Below are 19,785 nucleotides of genomic sequence, written 5' to 3' on the forward strand. Positions count from 1 at the left end.
GGCTTTATAGGACTTGAACAACAGCCCTAACGCCATGGCTGTTAGGGACTTTGTAACTGAACAAGAAATTATATCTATCTATAGAATTAGAGTATTAACGCAGTAAACTAAATCAGTAAATTAATTAAGTATTAGCACATGTAAGCTAAGCAACTTAAATAATTTAAATTGAAAAAAAAGTATCAAAAAAGCAAAAAGTTAAATATTCATTTTTTTTTTTTTTTTTTTAATTTTGATTCCCACCATGTAGTTGGATTGTTTAAATAACTTGATGAATTTTTCAAATGTTTTAAATTATTAATTTGTTTTTGTAATATTTTGTGTTTCAGTATTTTTTAAATGAAACTTCTGAATATTGGTATATCATTTTAGAATGAAAATTAAAACGATTTTCTTTCCTTTTCAGATAGCCAAAATGAACTATGCATTCCTGACTATGATAGTTATTGGTATCATTTATATCTGTGTTATGCTCATTACTGGAGTGTTCTTCAGTTTCTGCAGGCTTTGCGGGCGTTGTGGTGCTAAAAATAGCCAAAGACAAAGACGAAGTGATAATTGTTGGAGGACCATGCACAAATTTTGTTTAATATTAATGATTGCTTTTCTTGTGTAAGTCCTTTTTATTTTATTACAGGAAAGGCCATTATCACTTTATTACAGGAAATTGCATTTGCTATGGCGAAATTTTGAATTTGAATGCAAAACCTTCATTCTTTTACATTAAAAAAAAAAAAAAAAGTCAATATGATGGACCTGTGGATCATAATATTTGAACTTGAGAATTTGTTATAAAAGCTATTGCACATGAATTTCTTTCTTGAGTTGATAAACTGACCAAATTACTTATATGTAATATTGAACTGTTTAAGTGCTTTTAGTAGTTATTAATAAATTGGGACTTGTTCTGCATATTTAACTACATCCAGTGTCTTGGATGCAAGAATCTGTATATAGTTGAATATAAGTGAATCAGATTTTAATATAATGATAGTTGCATACCTCTGTTTGTGACCCATAACATTGATGTACTATAATACTTTGGATAGATTGTTCAAATTCTGTTCAGCACATTTCGTATTTTAGTTTAAAAGGCTAGCCATTTGTTCAAAAAAATTTGGGAGAAAGAAAAGTCTTTTCTTGAATTATATTTTTCATCCCAGTTCATGTAAAAATTCATTTCAATTTCATTTCTACATGAATCATTAGGCAATTATTATGAAAGTTGAATGCTGTCATGGATAGTGTAATGGCTAGCTAAGTGATTGTTAGGGTTATAGGCATGGGTTCACCTCCCGTGGAAGGCTAGCCTTCTGTGATTATCCCAGTTACTGCTTTTGTTGCTGAGACTGCTAAATAAGCAATGGGTTTAGATAAGGGATTTCCAAAAGAGGCTGATAATGAGAAGGGGGCCTTGGAGATCAATGAATTTTTAAAGAGTGTTGGTGATGATCAAGGGATCAGTAGCCGGAATATTGCAAACTGACATTTAAAGACCATAAGCGTAAAATAAGTCATGACCTTTTCGATAATGAAGTTGCCTGAAGTTTTCTGGCCATATCCCTAATCTTGCCATCTACAGTTTCACTGGACATTAGCGGACATACAGCAAGCATTGGTCATTTCAAATTCCATTTGCATACAGAGAACATGTAATAATTCATGAACTTGGAAATGGGAACATGCACATTGTGTATGGTGCAATGGAAGGGCTGCAGCACCGTTGTATGTTGAACAATACTTGAACAGGTGTGCACATAATTTCCAAATGTTTGTAAATCTGCACTGTAACCTGTGTGAATATGGAACATTCTGCAGGAGCAAGTGTGATGCAGGGCGGCCATGCATAATAAGTACACCTGCCTTCGATGATAAGATGGTGTGTAGGGTAGAAGAAACTCCGGTTACAAGCACATGAACCATTGATTCTGATATTGCAGTATCTGAATCCAGTGTATAGCGTACATTGTACAAGGAGTGCTTACATCCACATCATTTGCAACACATCCAGTCATTGCAGCCTCAGGATTATCATTAGCACATGGAATTAGTGCACCGATACGTGGACAAATAAAACCATAACCCAGCATTTCTATCGTGTATTCTTTTCATGGATGAAGCCATTTTCTCCATTGAAGGGATATTCAAACAACACAATGTTCATATGGGGAGCCACAGCAACCCACATGCTGTTTAACGACGGTTTTACGCCAGTGTATGGGTGGGTATTATTGGCAATTACTTAATTAACTAATATCTTTGGACCTATTGGATGGTCAAAGACCTTTTGGACCTATTGGATGGTCAAAGACCTTTTGGACCTATTGGATGGTCTGCATAGTCTTCCTACTTGTATTTGCTGTGGTTGTGGTACCAGCATGATGGGGCTGCAGCTCATTTTACCCGAGCCATGCAATGTTACTTGAACAATATGTTTGAGCAGCAGTGGGGGGCCTTGAAAGCTATGGTCTATGAGATGCCCAATGACTGTAATACCAACCTTTTCACAAGAATCTCCATGGAACCTGCAAACATATGTGACATGCCTGGTATTTTTGAAAGTGTTCAACAATCCATACATTGCCATTGCTAAGACTCTGTAACTGTGAATGGTTGGAACCTCATGCACTTGCGAAACTGTATACATATTATAAATTATTGTTAAATAGTTTTTCCACCCATTATTGATTTGTTATTCCTGCATCTTTATTTATTCTACAGCTGATCGGAGGAAGTAGGGGGGAGAATTGTTGGACTTCAATATGATTGCAAACTGGCATATAGAGACCATAAAAATAAGACCTGACTTTGATAAAGGTTCCCAATATTTGAAGATTTGGTTCCCAATATGAAGGTTCCTGATATTTTGTAGCATAATGTAAGGCATGAAATCTCATACATCTTGAAATGACACATCTTCGTGGCTACTGCAAATATCTAATGGTTGCCCAGCGTATTTCAAAACGTCTTGAGCTTCTATGTGGTACCCACATTGCGGAACTTTGGGCAACTTCATTATTGGTAAAGTCAAGTCATGATTTATTTTAAACTTAGTCTTTAAATGTCAATTTGCATTCAGAGTGTATTAATATTTTCCATCCTAATATCTTTGCAGCTGGTTCTTGACAATTTTCCTGTAACAGCCTCTAACATCCTCCCTATCTTGTTAGGATTGCATTTCCAACCCTGCATTGCTATGGGATTCAGACTCGTCTAAATGTAGCCTTACCCCTCCTAGAAATTTCCTTCTCTAGTCTTGAATCACCCTGTATGCCAGTATTTATATTGTGAGTTTTGTATACTGTATATTCAGAAAACTGTAAGGGAGGGGGGTTGATGAAGAAACCATTCCTTTAAAAGAGATTGATGCAAAAGAAAGGTTGGAAATCCTTGGTTTAGATAAATGCTTGAGAACCAAGTATCTGACCAGTAAGGGGGTGAAGGTTTAAATATACGGCTTTACGGTTTTGTGCTTTGATATAAATTAGCGACATGTTCTCATTAAATGCAAGGGAAATGTTAAAAACCTGCTAAACATTGTTACATATAATAAAAACAAGATAGATTATTATTATAATAATTTATAAATTACATGTAAATATCTTTCAAAATAATTTATACTCTAAAACTGAATATCAGGCTTGCAATCATTATGCAAATAATACAATTATTGAACTGCATTCACATCTTTACAAAATTCCTTTAATAACTGTATGATTCTAAAGTCCAAATCTTCTGAAACTGTGAAAATTTTTATGAGTTTCCTAAAGCAGTAATTATAATTCATGTAAAGGTGCAGTGTTGTTATAAAAATGTTAATTGGTTGAACAGGCTCTATTGTTTTGATTCTTTGAATATTAGGAATTCAGAATGCTCTTTAATAGATAAAAATTAAGCTAAGATTTTATCTTAATTTTTTAATGTTAGTGAGTTAATTATGTATATTTGTAGGTGGAAAATCATAAAAAAAATTTGATTACTAATATTTTTATTTAGTATTTCCTCACTCTAACATGTTGCATATTTTCTTTGTCTTCTGTAGTGTTCCTATCACCTGTATGTGTATTATAAATGAACATATGCAACAGTCATCTCCAGCCGTGAAGGGAAATGCTACTGAAGTTTTCAACATTTTAATAAAATTTGCCAATGATACTGATAGTGTAAGTATGGAATTTAGATTATGATTGAACATGGTCATGAAAAAATATTGTTATGGGAGGAGCATCCGTTATCTGAAGTTTTTGGGAGTCAAAAGGATTCAGATTATTATTATTAAATTTTGAAACATAATGTACAGTAGACAGTGCTTACTGTGATCGTAGTTGATGTTATCATTCAGATATTGTTATCAAATTGCGAAAGTCATGTCCATTTGTATATGAAAATGTAGAAATTGGATCATTTATTGTTATCAACCATTTGGTTAATATTATCTGATATATGAAATAAATTTTTTAAAATGATCAGAATCACCAAATAATGTCAAAATAGATTACAAAAATTGCCAAATGGCAGAGTAATGTCACCAAGGGATCAGGTAGCCCGGCAGCTTGGTTTCGATTTTAGTCAACCATTTGAAATTAGATACCATTAAATTATTAGATTAGATATCACAACCATTTGAATAATTATCGATTATGAGGGTGGTCAGACACAGGTCTTTTTTTTTTTTTTTTTTTTTTTTTTTTTTTTTTTTTTTTTTTTTTTTTTTCAGGAGCAAAAAAAAATATGGCAGAATTCTTTTTTCTGTGCTACTGCCAGGTAGAATTTCCTAAAATTGTCTATGCCAAACTTTTTTTTTGCCTAATTTAAAATTTTACATTGGCATGTTCTCTCAATGAACGAAGATGCTCTCTCCATGTTAAGGGTAGAGTGTCATTTTCCAGAGACATTATGAACCTTTCACAAATGAACTTTTGCATTAAAGACATTGTGTACATAAACAAACTTTTGTATTTTCCTAATTAAAATGCTGTGAAAATACTTATATTTCTAGTTATATTCATATCAAATTAGTTAAAATCTATTGCTATTTTGAAGGATATGTTATCTTATTGCCTAATGTTATCATTTAGTTAATGTCAAAATAGCTGTGAGTAAAACTATTCACATTAAGCAGTGCCTACTGTACATACAAAGTGAGACAGTTCTAACACAAGACAACTTATCTAATGCAAACTTACCTTACAGGAGAAATATTTTTGCTGTGATCTGAGAATTTTTAATCAGCTTATTTCTTTTTTATTTAATAACATCTTCCTGTTACCATATGATTTTACACTATTTCATATCACATTTAATTAATATTTTATTTATTTGTTAAAAATGTGTTATTACACAAATATTATATGTTTATGCAAAATATATATTAGACATTGTATTTATTATAATAAAAATTTCAAATTTGGTTTGCATGCGATAAATTTTAAATTTTAAAGCAAGGAGTTACACATAATGCTATGTCACAGTCTTGGCAATATACTTTACTCAGTACTTTGCTACTCAGAACTCTACTGTACTCTCAGTACTTTTCCAAAACAGACATTGTCATTCCTGAACTGCTATGATGCTGGAATTGGTAAAACAATCTTGAGAATGTAGTTAATACCAAAGTCCAGCATCAGATATGAGATCTTCATTAACATCATGTGAAGAATTACTACTGGAAAGTGCATCTTTGAACAATTAGTCACACCCTAAATCATATTCAAAATTAAATAATCGTATCATCATTGAGATTTTTGGGAGAATCAAGAGAATCAGAAACAAAAAAGGAGGGAAGGGGGCTTGTATTCCAAATGCAAGCCAAAATAAAATGTGTGTGCAGTTTGAATTGTTTTTTCTAAGAATGTGAATACATGCTTTTTTTTTTTTTTTTTTTTTTGCTTATTAAAAGATTTTATTCATGAGTTTTTTGAGGAAAAAAATGGCTTATAAACAACCACTGGCTAGCTGATGACACTCTTTATGAAGGTGACTTTTTAGGTTTTAAGTTATCTCCCACAAAAATAAAAGCAACAGAATTGCTTTTATTTACAAAAAAGGGTATTTAAGATTTGCTTGAACTTTTAAGAGAAGAAATAAGTTGAGACTGAATGATTTTTAAAAATGAAGCTCGTATTACATTGCAATTAATGATGAAATTATTTTACATGTCTGAAACCCATTAGATGAAAATTCAAATACTCAGTCTGATAATTAAGAAGCAAAAATTACTTTAATTGAGGATTTAGCATTAGGTCAACAGTGCTTTTCAGAAAAACAGAATTTTATAACACATCAGAAAATAATGACAATATGTAAAACTTCAGGAAAAAATAATGAAAGAGAAACCTCCTACAACAGAGCAATGAAACAAGCAACAATAGAAATAATGTCCTAAAAATATAAAAGTAAGCATTTAATTCATAACGTTTATGTATGTGTATAATTATATTAAAAATATAATGGTTTCACATTAAAGAATTCTTAATATATAAGTTTTTTAACCATCAGACCATTGTGGGTTTAGCCCTGAAATTTTAACTGTTTGTGTGTCGCATGTCTTTGCTGTTTTTCGTCCAAAAGTGCAGTGGAGCAGTTTTTCGCTCGTCTTATTCTGCAATTAAAAATGCCAAAGAGTGCTATTGTGCTGTTTCCTGCTCTTATACGGTTAAGTTGCAATTCAATTCAGTGTTGTTCTGAAATCTTTCTGAGCATAACCCCGAGCATGTTGTGGTTATCGGCTTCGCAGCCTAGAGCGCTGGCACTTTTTGTGCGACATAGAAGAAGCGCAAAATTGCTCCTTGGTACTGAAATGGTTCAAGTGCCTCAGAATGTAATGAATAAATGGTATTTTCTTGATTATAATCAAGATACGACTTTACCTTGATCCCCCTTTTTTACTTCCTTGTACGAAGTAAAAAGGAGGTATTGTAATCGTGAAAAGTTTCAGGCAGCATATTTCAACGCAAATATCCATTTTCACCACTATCAAATGTAATTTAATGATGTTTTTGCATGACATCTGTGCGTAAGGACAGAATTAAAAACTCTTTTCTCTCCAAAAAAATATTAAAACTAATTTAAAAGAGAATTTTTTGTGGCGTCTGTGCGCACGTACGTACGTATTTCCATAACTCAAAAACGAGTAGCCTCTGAACGTTGAAATTTTTTGTATAGGACTTCTATAACATGTAGATGTGCACCTCGTATTTTGGTTGCAGTCGGCTGCACCAAAAGTATTATAAGTATATGAGCGCAATGAATTGGAAGTTGATCTGTCATAACTATCCTTATCTTCAGGGCAGATTTTTTTTTTATTTGGCTTATAATTCCTTACTAAATGTAGTATTTCATCTCAATGTACTCCGTCTTTGATATGATTTAAATCAAATTCCTCGTCATTATAATTTGCTTCCAATAGTGAAGAAAGTGACACAGAGGTTATTGAAAACGAAAAAATTTCGATTGACAAATTAGTTGGTATTCTCGACAAAGCAATTATAGGACTTGAACAGCAGAAGTTTGTAACTGAACAAGAAATTATGTCTGTTTATAGAATTAAAGAGAAAGTATCACATAAAACGAAGCAACTTAAACAACTTACGTTGAAAGAAATGTTTAATAAAGTAAACAAATAAATATTAAGCTTTTTTTTTTTTTGTAAATTTTGATACCCTTTAGATCATAATTCTTCTTTATTTCATAAATTACGGTTTCATATTTTTAATTTTATAATTTCTGCATGCCATCTTACCAGATTGAAACTGATGATTTATAATCCGGAAACATCGATTATCTGGAATCGCCGAAGTCCCGACGAGTCCGGATTAACGAATTTTGACTATATTGCCTTGTCGGGAAGTGAGAACTGAATTAATTGAATGAGAAATACTGAATTGTTTGTGAAAAATTTCTTTCTTTTTTTGTTTTTGTTTTGTTTTGTTGTTCTTTGCTTAATTTCTTTTATACATCATTTTAGATATATTATGGTATTTGAATTATTATTAGTATGTGGCAATGATTAGATAATTCTTAAAGTGATATAAATTTTGTGCATTCTGAGTTAAAAAAATGAATGAAATGTAATGATGTTAAGTGAACCTAGGGCCAGAGTGTCCCTATGGTAAACAAATACAGTACAAAGTCCGTAATCCGGACTCGTCGGGACTTCGCCGATTCCAGATCAGGTCTTTTCTGGATTATAGATCATCAATTTAAATCTGGTAAGATGGCATGCAGAAATTATACAATTAAAAATATTAAACCGTAATTTATGAAATAAAGAGGAATTATGATCTGAAGGGAATCAAAATTTACAAAAAAAAAAAAAAACTTCATATTTATTTGTTTACTTTATTAAACATTTCTTTTAATGTAAGTTGTTTAAGTTGCTTCGTTTTTTGTGCTAATACTTTCTCTTTAATTCTCTCTTTTATAAACAGACATAATTTCTTGTTCAGTTACAAAGTTCCACTGTTCAAATCCTGTAATTGCTCTGTCGAGAATTTCTTCACTATCGGAAGCGCGCATGTATAGACGCTTTACTGGCTTTACGCGCATGCGTAGCGGACGTGCACATCAAATGCGCATGCATAAGTTTGTGGCTTTGAGGTCCAGATTATAGATCATTCCGGATAATGGAGGACGTCCGGATTACGGACTTTGCACTGTATAGTGAATTTTAATAGTGTGTTTATTCTATTATGGTTTATGCACTATCGACAAAGTAGATTTAATTCAATCCAATAAATGAAATAAAAGAAAAAATGCATATAATTTAATATTCCGTACAAGGAACTCGTGGTGCACACATCAGATTTTTTCCAAATGTATATCCAACCTAAAATCAGATACATTAAAAGCTGGCATAAAGTTTCATGTGTAATGACTAAGAAAGCAACCATTCTATACAGAATTTTACATCCATAATGCTGAGAAGGTTACTTGTTTATGTGCAAATAATCTGCATGTAATGTAAAAATTAGGACGGGAAACAATTAACAAAATAGTCTTAACTTATAATCTACGGAATTCACTAATGCACAACCTTTGGGTCTGGGGTATGTGGATTAAAGGCATTTAACAACTGTATTTGGGAGTTTTTATTAATATCAGTGTGTAATTTAGTTGCATGTAATCCAGAACACATAAGTTATTAAATCACCTGTTAAAAGTAAATTGTTGAAATATAGTGCCAAATCAAGTGTACAGCCATTAATCTGTTTTACATCGAATCTTCGTTGAAATGTAGAGGTAATGTAATTGAAGTATTGCTTATTTTGATTTGATATGTATTTTTTTGTTTTGAATACTGATTTAATTTGCCTAACCAAATGAATTCATTCTTCTGATTCTGCTTGTTAATGTAGCTAAATAGTTAATAATAATTTCCTAAAATTTTACTATGGGTGCTATCCTCTTTCATGTATTTTTTAATTGCCCTTGGATTAATCCTAGTATTACTCCAGTGATTCAGGAAGTCACTGTATCATAATAGATTGATTGATAACAGTAAAGTGAATGTTTCATGCATCAATTTAATTTGACTTTAAATGAAATATCAGCTGTTAAAGTTTATCCATTTGAACATGAAGTATTTTGTAATTTGATTTCCTTAAACAGTTTCTAACACTAACTTTTTTCGCCCTTCTAGGATATTGACCAAGCATTTGAAAAATCCAATAAGAGTCCTATACAGAATTTTGATAGTAGGTTAACTTTGACTTGTATCTGTTAAAATGACCAATATTAAAAATTATTGTGCTTTTCTGTTGTTTTAATTTAGTATGAGCATGTACATTAAATTTAGCTTGATCTGTTATTTAGTTACATATTATTGGTTAACTTCTTACGTGCATGGTTCATGTATTTTATTTATTTTTTGATTGTTGTAATGTATTTTCTGTTAAACTTTGATGTGAAGAATCAGACACTTTATTAAGCGTACTAGATATTGTAAGTTTAGAAAGATATTATGACATGTAACTATTTTATTACTGTGCTATTTAGTTAGAGTAATATTTCAAATTATTGAAACTGGCCATAAATTATTTTAAATCATGAACTTTATTGCACATATGGAAATAAATAAAAGTTATCCATATGAATTGAAAATGGTATCACTTAAAATGGGAGATTTATTATGAACCTTAATTGTGCCATTCTCAAGATTCGTAAAATTTATCAGCTGTTGAATAATTGGTATTTATATTGAAATTGGTTAGAAATGTGCATTGAAATTTTTGTAAGTACTAAAAATTATTTGTACTCTTATATTTAAAGACGCACAACTTGGCACGTTTTTGTGTATTTTGTCAGCACCAGTTATTGCCAATAACTGTCTGTATGGCCATATTTTCAACTTTTTTCCCTCTTTACTGCGGTGCCTTTCATGGCTTAAAATTTGCCAAGAGATGAACAAGTTCAAGAAAGGGATATTCTTTACAAAGAAAAATCCTATTTCAGATAATTGCAGCATGAAATTAATGTGTGATGCAAAGTGTCCAAATATTTGTGTGGCCTTCAATCATGATGGGAAGATACAAACATGATCTGCGTACTCTGTTTGTTGCTACTGCAGGATTCGTTTACTGATGATTCATTTACTCAGCTGTACAAATTTCGGAAAGAAGTTTTAAAGTCCTCTTTTGGAATGCTCTTTAATAGTGACATTACAGTTTTCTTGATGGCTTCAACGTCCTGAAATCTTGTTCCCTTCAGCAAATTTTTCAGCTTAGGAAACAGGAAAAAGTCTGCGGGTGCTAGGTCTGGAGAGTATGGTGGATTCTGCATTTCAACGACACCAAGCTGGGCTAAAAATCGCCTCACAGGCAACACAATGTGTGGGCAGGCATTGTCATGTAGCAGCAGCCATCTCCCATTTTGTTGAAAATGAGGCCTCACTCTACGAATTCGTTTTCGAAGTCGGTCAAGAACTTCTGTGTAGAACTGTCCATTGATAGTCATGTTAGGAGGAAGAAATTCATGTTGAGTCCATCGCAATCGAAAAAAGCGATTAACATGACCTTGATTTTGGACTTTTCAAATCGAAATTTTTTCTGCGTTGTTGAACTTGGAAACCACCTTTCGGCTTTGGCGCTTGGTTTCAGCGTCATATTGATAACACCAAGACTCGTCTTCCGTGACTATCCTATCAAGGAATGCAGGGTCAGCATCAGCGTTGTCAATAAGTTTGCCACATGCGTCTAGTCTCAATTGCTTTTGTTCGTCCCTTAAATGGTGAGGAACGAGTCTGGAACAAATCTTGCGTTTGCCTAGGTCTTGCGTCAAAATTCGCCGAACCATCTCTTTTTCCATGTTCAATTCATTGGCGAGTACTCGAATAGTCATTTCACCATATCGCGAACTTTTTCAGTTGCTTCCGGCGTGCGTATGAACTGCGGCTGACCTGTGTGTGGATCATCTTCGACGCTTTCGCGCCCATCCCAAAAGTGTTTAAACCATTCAAAAGTTCTTCAGCGTAATAATGCTTCCTCACCATAAACTTGTTTTAACATTTCATAGGTTTCCGCAGCTGTCTTGCCCAATTTGAAGCAAAATTTAATGTTAATTCTTTGCTCCATTTCCACTTCGACACTAGGAATTTAAGAGCTATGTTTTAATGTACCTTTCCACGAGAACCACTTGCTGCAGAATAGTGCTGATTGCACTGCACATGCGCAAGAAAACGCTCTTCAATATGCAATCATTAGCGCCATCTTCCGACTTTTCATTCTCCTACAGTTACGTCAGTCCTGGAAATTAATAGCCATACCTTGTATTAATGCCATGAGAGAAGTGTGTTCGAAATCTTTGTTATCTTGTCCTAATGTTAAAATTTTTCATTGCTATAAAACTGGGAAAACTGATGAAAATCTTATTCATGAAATAAAAGAAAAAAATAATGTATACTATCTTTTTCCGCCACATTGGGTTTTTGGAAGGTTTTGTCACGACATTAGAGAACGAGTCTTTGTTACTGATTCCATCTGTTCTGTTTCAGCTAGCATGGAGATAAATGTGCGGGAAAAGATACAAGCCAGAGTGCACCATGGCACAAAAATGCATGGTATGACTTTAATGGAAGAGCACCAAATCATTATGCCTGTGATGACAAAAATATTCCTCAATACTTTTTTCTTTGGTACATTAAAATTAAATATTAGCATATGTAGCTATGGAATTTTCTGAAAACTAAACATCACAATGTATTTTTAACCCAGCAACGGAACCAACCTTTGGAACTCAGAATTATGTATGATAGTTCATTATTAAGTTTGTAACATATATCTAAATAGATCTTTATTTTTGCTGAACAGCTGGTTCACATGCATTTTATTTAATTATTATAATTTTCATGATTTTTTTTACTTTTTAACTGAAAATAAAATCAAATTCTAGAAGATTTTTATTCTTTTCTTAAATTATAAAGTATATATATATATACATATATTTTTTGTTGCAGCATTCAAAAGTACTTTTGTGGAGCTTGTACATGAAAATATATCTAGCTCAATTGATCATGAAAAATTGGAAGAAATAAAAAATATTGTCAAATGTAAGTTATCAAATTTTACATATACTTAAATATATGGGATCATTATATATTACATTTAAAGAAATGTTTACCTAGAAGACTTCGTTTTTTTGTACTGGGGAATGTATTGGTTTTTAATATATGGTCAAATGGCCAAATTCCTGGACTGTTAATTTGCCTTGAATTCTTTTCCCAGCAACAAAATGGGTTGATTGCATGTGGTTTTTCAAAGATTAAGTACTGACTTTTAAAAAGTCTTTCGTGAAGGCATCTCACTCTGTATAAAAAGATCACTATAGCTGCTTTTTTAAAATCAATTATTAAAAAAAATTATATGTAAAGCATTTGCATTACAGTTATCCAGTCATTTATGCCTCGCTAGTGGTCAAGCGATTAGACTGCTGAATACTGGGAGTTTAGCCCTTATTCAATCCTAGGCAAACAGGCTTGCTGCGTGATTGGTTTTCATGATTTTTTTGCATGTGTAATATGAATATGAGACAGTTTCCATAAGAAAGGTCATTTACAGAACTTGACAATATTAAGAATTATTAATGGTTTAATTCATTTGTTCCCACAGCATCCTGTGGAGCAGCAGCCTCTTTACAGGTGGTGTGAAATATTGTAGAAACTTCGTAATTAATTGAACAAGCTATTTCACATAACTAAACCAAAAACAAAGCAAGAAGCTAAAAATATTTAAAGTTTTTTGTGTGGTTTGTTTTCACTTGACCCTGTATAAATCTAAAGTCGTCAGCACAGAATATTCTTGTGAATGCAAGCCATCAATGCTGCTCCTTCTCGATCATGCTATTTAATCGTGATATACCTCCCGATAATCTAACAAAGCTAGAATGACATTTTCACTGCTTTTCACGACTCGTTCCATAAAAAGAAACCTTGAACCTTTCTTCACATTGTTGCTAAATTTACCTCATGTTATTTGGTTCAAGTTTACATGTACTGACTTTCACAGGTTGTTTTTTCCTTCAGAGTTGAAAATCCACCATTTTCTTTCAGTTTGAATTTTTATTGTCTTTAGACAAAAAGGATGCAAAGATGAAGATATGAAACTTGCATATTTATGTGATATTTTTGAAAAGCTGAATTCCCTTAATCTCTCTCTGCAGGGGGGGGAGTTGATGGAAAAAATAGCTTTTATAGGAAAAAAATTAAAGTATGGAGAAGAAAATGGAATGAAGATGTAGGCAAAGGTTTTTTTTTTTTTTTTTTTTTTAAATATCGTAGCAATTTTTGACGAATAATTTTTAACTGATTCTTGTTCTTTCTCAAGATTTAATGTTTGAGGGGCACAGCTAATTATCTGGTTTTATAGGTTTGCATGGATTCAAGATCCATTTAGCATTAGTGCTCCATTAGAATTTACTTCTGTGGAAGAAAATCTTATTGAGTTATCTTGCAACAGCAGTTTGAAGCAAAATTTGGCAGCACAGAATTGACATAATTTGAGGTTTCAATAGAAGATTAGTATCTCCTCAGCTCAGCAAATTTTAATTCGGTTTTCAATGTCATTTTTGCGAACCTGGGTTTTTGGCAGTTGCTGTAATAAAATGTAAGCAAAAATAAGGTGTAAAAAGAAATGAGGGTGGTCATTTCTTGTTTAATTCCATGATTTGAGAAAATGTGTGATGAGAAATGTGAAAATGTGTGTTGAGAAAATGTAGTGTTCCAAAAATTAGTAACTAGTATTCCTGAGAGAGACAGCTATCATTACAATCCATGCCGTATTACCATATTTGTTGAAGAATCAACATTTTGAGGTGCCCAGGTACTTTGATTACATATTTCAATTTGTCCTATATGATGTATTAGTTGCAAATTAAACTTGTATAAATTTCTTTGTTTCCTAACTTCTCTGAATGTATTGATATATTTTTATTTCAGGGGCAATGTCAGTTGAAGATCAACATACAGCTATAGCTAATGCATCCTCTTTGTCAAAAGCAGTCAAAAATTTAAAATCCAGGATTGCAAGCATTAGAGAACAAACAGAAAGTTTGCATAACTGCACAAATTCACAAAAGAAGATATGCAATTTAGATTTAAAGCAGTTACCATTAGAAAAAATAAATGTTGATGAGGCTTATGTAAGTGTTTTCTTTCACATAAATTATTTAATTTTTATATTATATGCATAATTGAACTTTGAATTATGTGGGGATTAAAGATGCCAGCATATCATACAATTGGAAATTTACATATAATTATTGCTTAGCAAAAAGCTTAGCTACTAAAGATGCTTTCTGATTAACAGGGCAACAGATCTATCCATGCAAAATTTTGGCATGAAATACAGTCTAAAATAATAGTGACATTGAAAAGGCATAGCTGTGCAAAATTAAATGTACAGTACAAGCTTGACTATCCAAAATGCTTGGGAAGTGCCAAATTCTGATTTTATGTGAAAATTTTGGTTAGTTGAGGATATAAAACACGAAATTAAACATTAGAAAAACCAAATTATTATTAGGGAAAATTTCCACTTTAAAAAATGCATTTCAGATAGTAAAGTTGATGTATATTGTAAGCCTTAAACATAAAAGTGAAACATGATGATTTACTGATCTATGAAATATCACTGAACATGAAAGTTGGCAAAGATGTACCCAGTCGTACCAGCAGAAGTTTAAATTAGATCATTCTTTATTTAGTTAGGTAATGCAGAGATACAAATTGCATGTAACATATAAAAATTTTAATCATTTATAATTTTCACATTACATCACTGTTGTTTAGCCATTTTCAAAGTCGCATATTGTGGCTTACCTATCAATTCAACATTTTCTTTGTGATATTTCTATGCTTCTTCATAGTAACTAGAGAAATTAGATTTTGGATTTATTATGCTATTTAAAATTTGCTGTATTATACTAAACGACCAAGAGAAATCACATTTTAATCTGTGCTTAGTTGACTGGTTTAGTGAATTGCTGAAGCTTTTTTAATAGGTAAACTGCATGAGTTCATCATGAGTACGAGCAGCAGGAAGTGCCTGAAAATTTATTATAATAAACGATTTAACTTTGTATTTTTCTCTGTGCTAATGGCATCATATAAAATCAACAAAAGTGGCAATACTATGTAAAAGTGTTTTTGTGTTTATATATTGGCAAATTTCAATTCTTTATAGCAATTTTTTTTTTTAGTTATGATAGAAATTGGTATAGATGCTTTTTAAAATTTTTTGATATTTTTAAGCATATGGTTTATCTACCCCTCCCCCCAAAATTTCTGTTTATCTTCAGTATATTTTCTAATATTTTTATTGAAAAACAGTCTATATAAAAATTGAAATGTGCAATGCAAATGCACATATAATTTGAGAGTCAACTCTGTACCTCTTGAAATCTATATTGAAAATGCATTCAGACTTGTGCATAAAATTTTATTTGATACTTACGTATTAACGCAACCAGGCCAAAATTCGCATAAATCGCCAAATTTGGCGACCCTACTTACGGCAACCCTACGTGTTATACGTAGTTTTTCGTAGATTGTAGTTTTTCGTAGATAGATTGGAATAATTACATGCGGGAGATATGTGCCCTTGAAATGGATGAAAAAGAAAGAAAGCAAATAGGCGGCAAAGGACTTATTGTGGAAATAGACGAAAGTTTATTTGTAAAAAGAAAAAATAACACTGGGCGTGTACTACCACAGCAATGGGTTTTCGGCGGAATTTGCCGAGAAAAGAAAGAGACTTTTTTGGTTACTGTACCTAACAGAAGCGCCGTTACCCTCATGCAAAAAATTTGCGAAAATATCAAGGAAGGAATCATCATTTATTCGGATTGCTGGAAAGGATACAATACAAGTGAGTTCGAAAATGCTGGATTTCTGCATGGAACTGTTAATCACAAATATAACTTTGTGGATCCCAACACGGGCGTTCACATACAACATGTAGAGCACATGTGGGGCTCAGCCAAATGGCGCAACAAAAAACAGAGAGGAACAGCCCATCATCATCTTGACTCGTACCTTATCGAATTTATATGGTGCCAAGCTCATTAAAAATGTATTAAAAATTATCTGTAATTAATAAATGTACATTTTCTTTCTATTCATACTTTTTTACTCAAACTTACAAATCGCCCAACCTGGTTGCGATAATACGTAAGTACCTTTTATTTTATTAAAATATGTGACATAAAATATTTTTGTATGCAGTTTATCTGTGTGCCATTATATAGTGTTTAGTACAATTTGTTTCCATTATATATTACAAAGTCTTGAGATGCAGTTGAATGTTTTCCCCATTATTTAATGAATATATTTGCATATATTTTAGGCTCATGTTCAAAGGGAATTTGCAAAGCTTCTGAAAACAAATTTTGAAGAACTAACAAACGTTATTGATCAAGTATGTATCAGTTTCTTTATTTACTCAAATTTGGCCAAACGTCTGCTTAATGTGTATATAACTTATTAATATTTCTGTTTTGACTCATCATTCTAACTATGTTTCATATCTGATTTTTTTTCACTTTATAAACACAGGGATTAATGGGGTTATTTACATGTATGGTTTAACATAATAATAAAATAATCGGTATATCTTAATGATGAATAACATTCAGTATTTCTGCAATGTTAATTAAATGCTGGTAAGCTTAGAAGGATAATTTCTGGATCGTAGCATTCAAAAAAAAAAAAAAAAAAAAAAAAAAAAAAAAAAAACTGGGTTGCTAGATTCATACATCAAACAAATTACAAAGCAAGTGATTAAATAATACCAAACAAGAAATGCTAAACTTAATAGGAGTGGCAACAATTTTTGTGGAAATATATTTGTAAGCAGTGTTATCTTCTGTTTAAATATTGCTAATAATGAGCATTTTGAAGGTTTAGGTAAATGCTGGGGGAGTTTTAAGTTTGAGATTGTGGTTTGGTTTATGGTGATGCTGAGAGTATTTGTACAGTGCAGAACATGTTTTTTACTGTTTTGTCTAAAGGAGTGTATTTAATGTATCTGAAAGACAAGTTCTAATGTGGGATTTCCTTGAATTATAATAATTATAATTCGTTGTGCTTCCTCGCTATTATGAAACAGAAGAACAGGTTATCTCAACTTATGACATGTGAGGAAAAACATAATGTGAATAGCACATGACTGCAACAATTCCATGCAATACTTCGTATAAAATGCTGTGTGGGACACTCTGCTATATACATGTTTCTAATCTAGTCTTGACTTCTATATCCCATGTTAGGATTCCTTGCATCGCGTTGCCACGCCATGCTGGAGAGAATCATGACTACTGGCCACATCAATACACGCAGGATGACATGCACCCAATATAGGTACATTAGGAGAACACACAAGCCTTTACACATTTCTTGGTTTCTACTGCAGGATTATATAGTATTGATTGTTTCACGTCTTCATCACTGTGCAGTTGCAAAGGGAGAATGCAAATTTCCCAACACTCTCCCTTGCAGAGCTGAAAAGAGAATAAATCAGGAAAAAATATTCATTAGTTAAAGTTCAAGACCCAATAGATACATACATTTTCTGTCTTTGTCCCTGCTAAAATTCTTGCATACCATACTTAGCTAAGAGTTCTTTTTGGCTAATTGATACATTTTTAATTTTGTTCAATCACAAAAGTATAAAAAAGATCACAAAAAAAACTTTTCTACTTGTAGTTTGGGACAGTTCTATATGCACATCACTTTTAGCTGCGAAATATTCAAACAGCATATTTAAATAAATCAGTTGATGCAGAGATTTTCATGTTCCATCCAGAAGGTTTTGTAACTCCTGAAGGCAAAGTTTGCAAACTGAAAAAAGTCAATCTACTGACTTAAGCAGAACAAATGTGGAACCCAAAATTAAATGAAACTTTGTGGAAACTCTAATTCAAAAAGGTAACGTTGATTAACTGAACTTATGTTCAGAAAGGAACTGATGATGTATCATAATTGTGATTTGTGTAGATAATCTGATAATTCCAGTAAAGTGAATCTTCTATAAGAAATATTAAGAAAACTCTCAGCAAAACTTTTGAAATGAGAGACACTTCGGTAAAATAAAGCAGAGCTTAAGTGAATTAAAATAAAACAGAGGTGATGTCTGTGAATAATTTGAATTCGCAAAAAGTACTGACATATCAGTATAGATATTTAAATGAACAATATTAATCTATTCATTAATAAAAATAATAAAAAGAAGCTGAACATTTTATTATATTGCAATTGAATGCCTAGAGTCTACATCAATTGCTCTGAAATTAATAATAATATGGGATGCTCATTTGTTTACTGAAGAGTGATTCAATTAAGTTTCAATGGAAGGATAATCTTGACAATGAAAATAACATATACCAAGTAGAAATATTAGCTGTTATTAAAGCAACTGAATATATTGTGAAGACTATTACTCATTCAAATATCTATACTGATAGTATATCAGTACGTTTTGAAATTTCAAATTATTCAGACATCACCATTAATTTGCAAGATAATTTTTTCATTAATTTACAGTAAACAAATTTGTTTTAGATAGAATCCAATAAATATGCTCTGATGAATTAGCACTTGACTGTATTTTCAGTGCTAAATTAATATGTTGTATAAAACTCATTTGTGTTTTTAAAATAAAAGCCTTTCTAACCTGTTATTGTAAACAGTTTGCAAATAAGTGTAATGTTTTGTTTAAATATGTGCTGAATTGTCTGAAAAAATACTTTTATCTTTGGATTTAATAATGTTATGAAATTTATTTACATGCATAATAGAAAAAACTTTTAAAAGCAAGCATTTTGTTTAATTATTTTATTCTTCGTACATCTACAATTAATGCCAGTTTAAGTTTGAATTAAGCTAATTTTAAAGTTAGAGATTAAATAACTTGTTAAAGTATTCCTAATTATTAATATTTTTACTGTATCCGTCCATGCAATTTTTTTACTACTTAATCAGTTTTTTAATTCAGTATTTGTTTTTATATTTCAGATACAAAACAACACAATATTAAAGAATAAGATCGAAGAAGAAAGTGAAAGTTTGAAACGTATGCCATTTTGTAAAATTTTTCTTTGCTGTGGTTTTTCCAAATAAGCTTAAGATAGTTAGAGTTTCTAATTTTATTTATGTAGCATTAATATTGGACTATGTAGGTATCCCATGCTTTAACATTAACTAAATTTTTATATTAATATTATTCTACAGTTTTATAGATTTTTTAAAGACCCCTATTTTTGTGATGTAAGAGTTTGTTAAACTGCTTTAATTGTGCA

At 31.6% G+C, this 19,785-nt stretch overlaps 1 protein-coding gene across 9 annotated transcripts in view; it reads left to right on the forward strand.

Moving 5' to 3' along the window:
• LOC118182519 (prominin-1-like) overlaps positions 1-19,785 on the forward strand; it is a 355,539-nt gene that overhangs the window by 300,700 nt on the left and 35,054 nt on the right. For all 9 annotated transcript variants that reach the window (XM_085821071.1, XM_085821069.1, XM_085821073.1 and 6 more), the window contains 7 exons: positions 407-612; positions 4,043-4,163; positions 9,641-9,695; positions 12,452-12,544; positions 14,429-14,631; positions 16,836-16,907; positions 19,502-19,559. In XM_085821071.1, the coding sequence (XP_085677197.1) occupies positions 407-612; positions 4,043-4,163; positions 9,641-9,695; positions 12,452-12,544; positions 14,429-14,631; positions 16,836-16,907; positions 19,502-19,559 (808 nt within the window). The remainder of the gene's footprint in view (positions 1-406; positions 613-4,042; positions 4,164-9,640; positions 9,696-12,451; positions 12,545-14,428; positions 14,632-16,835; positions 16,908-19,501; positions 19,560-19,785) is intronic.

Source organism: Stegodyphus dumicola, chromosome 7 (genome assembly GCF_044657685.1).
Source record: "Stegodyphus dumicola isolate Sdum_Otavi_A_Nest chromosome 7, ASM4465768v1".
Lineage (NCBI taxonomy): Eukaryota > Metazoa > Arthropoda > Arachnida > Araneae > Eresidae > Stegodyphus > Stegodyphus dumicola.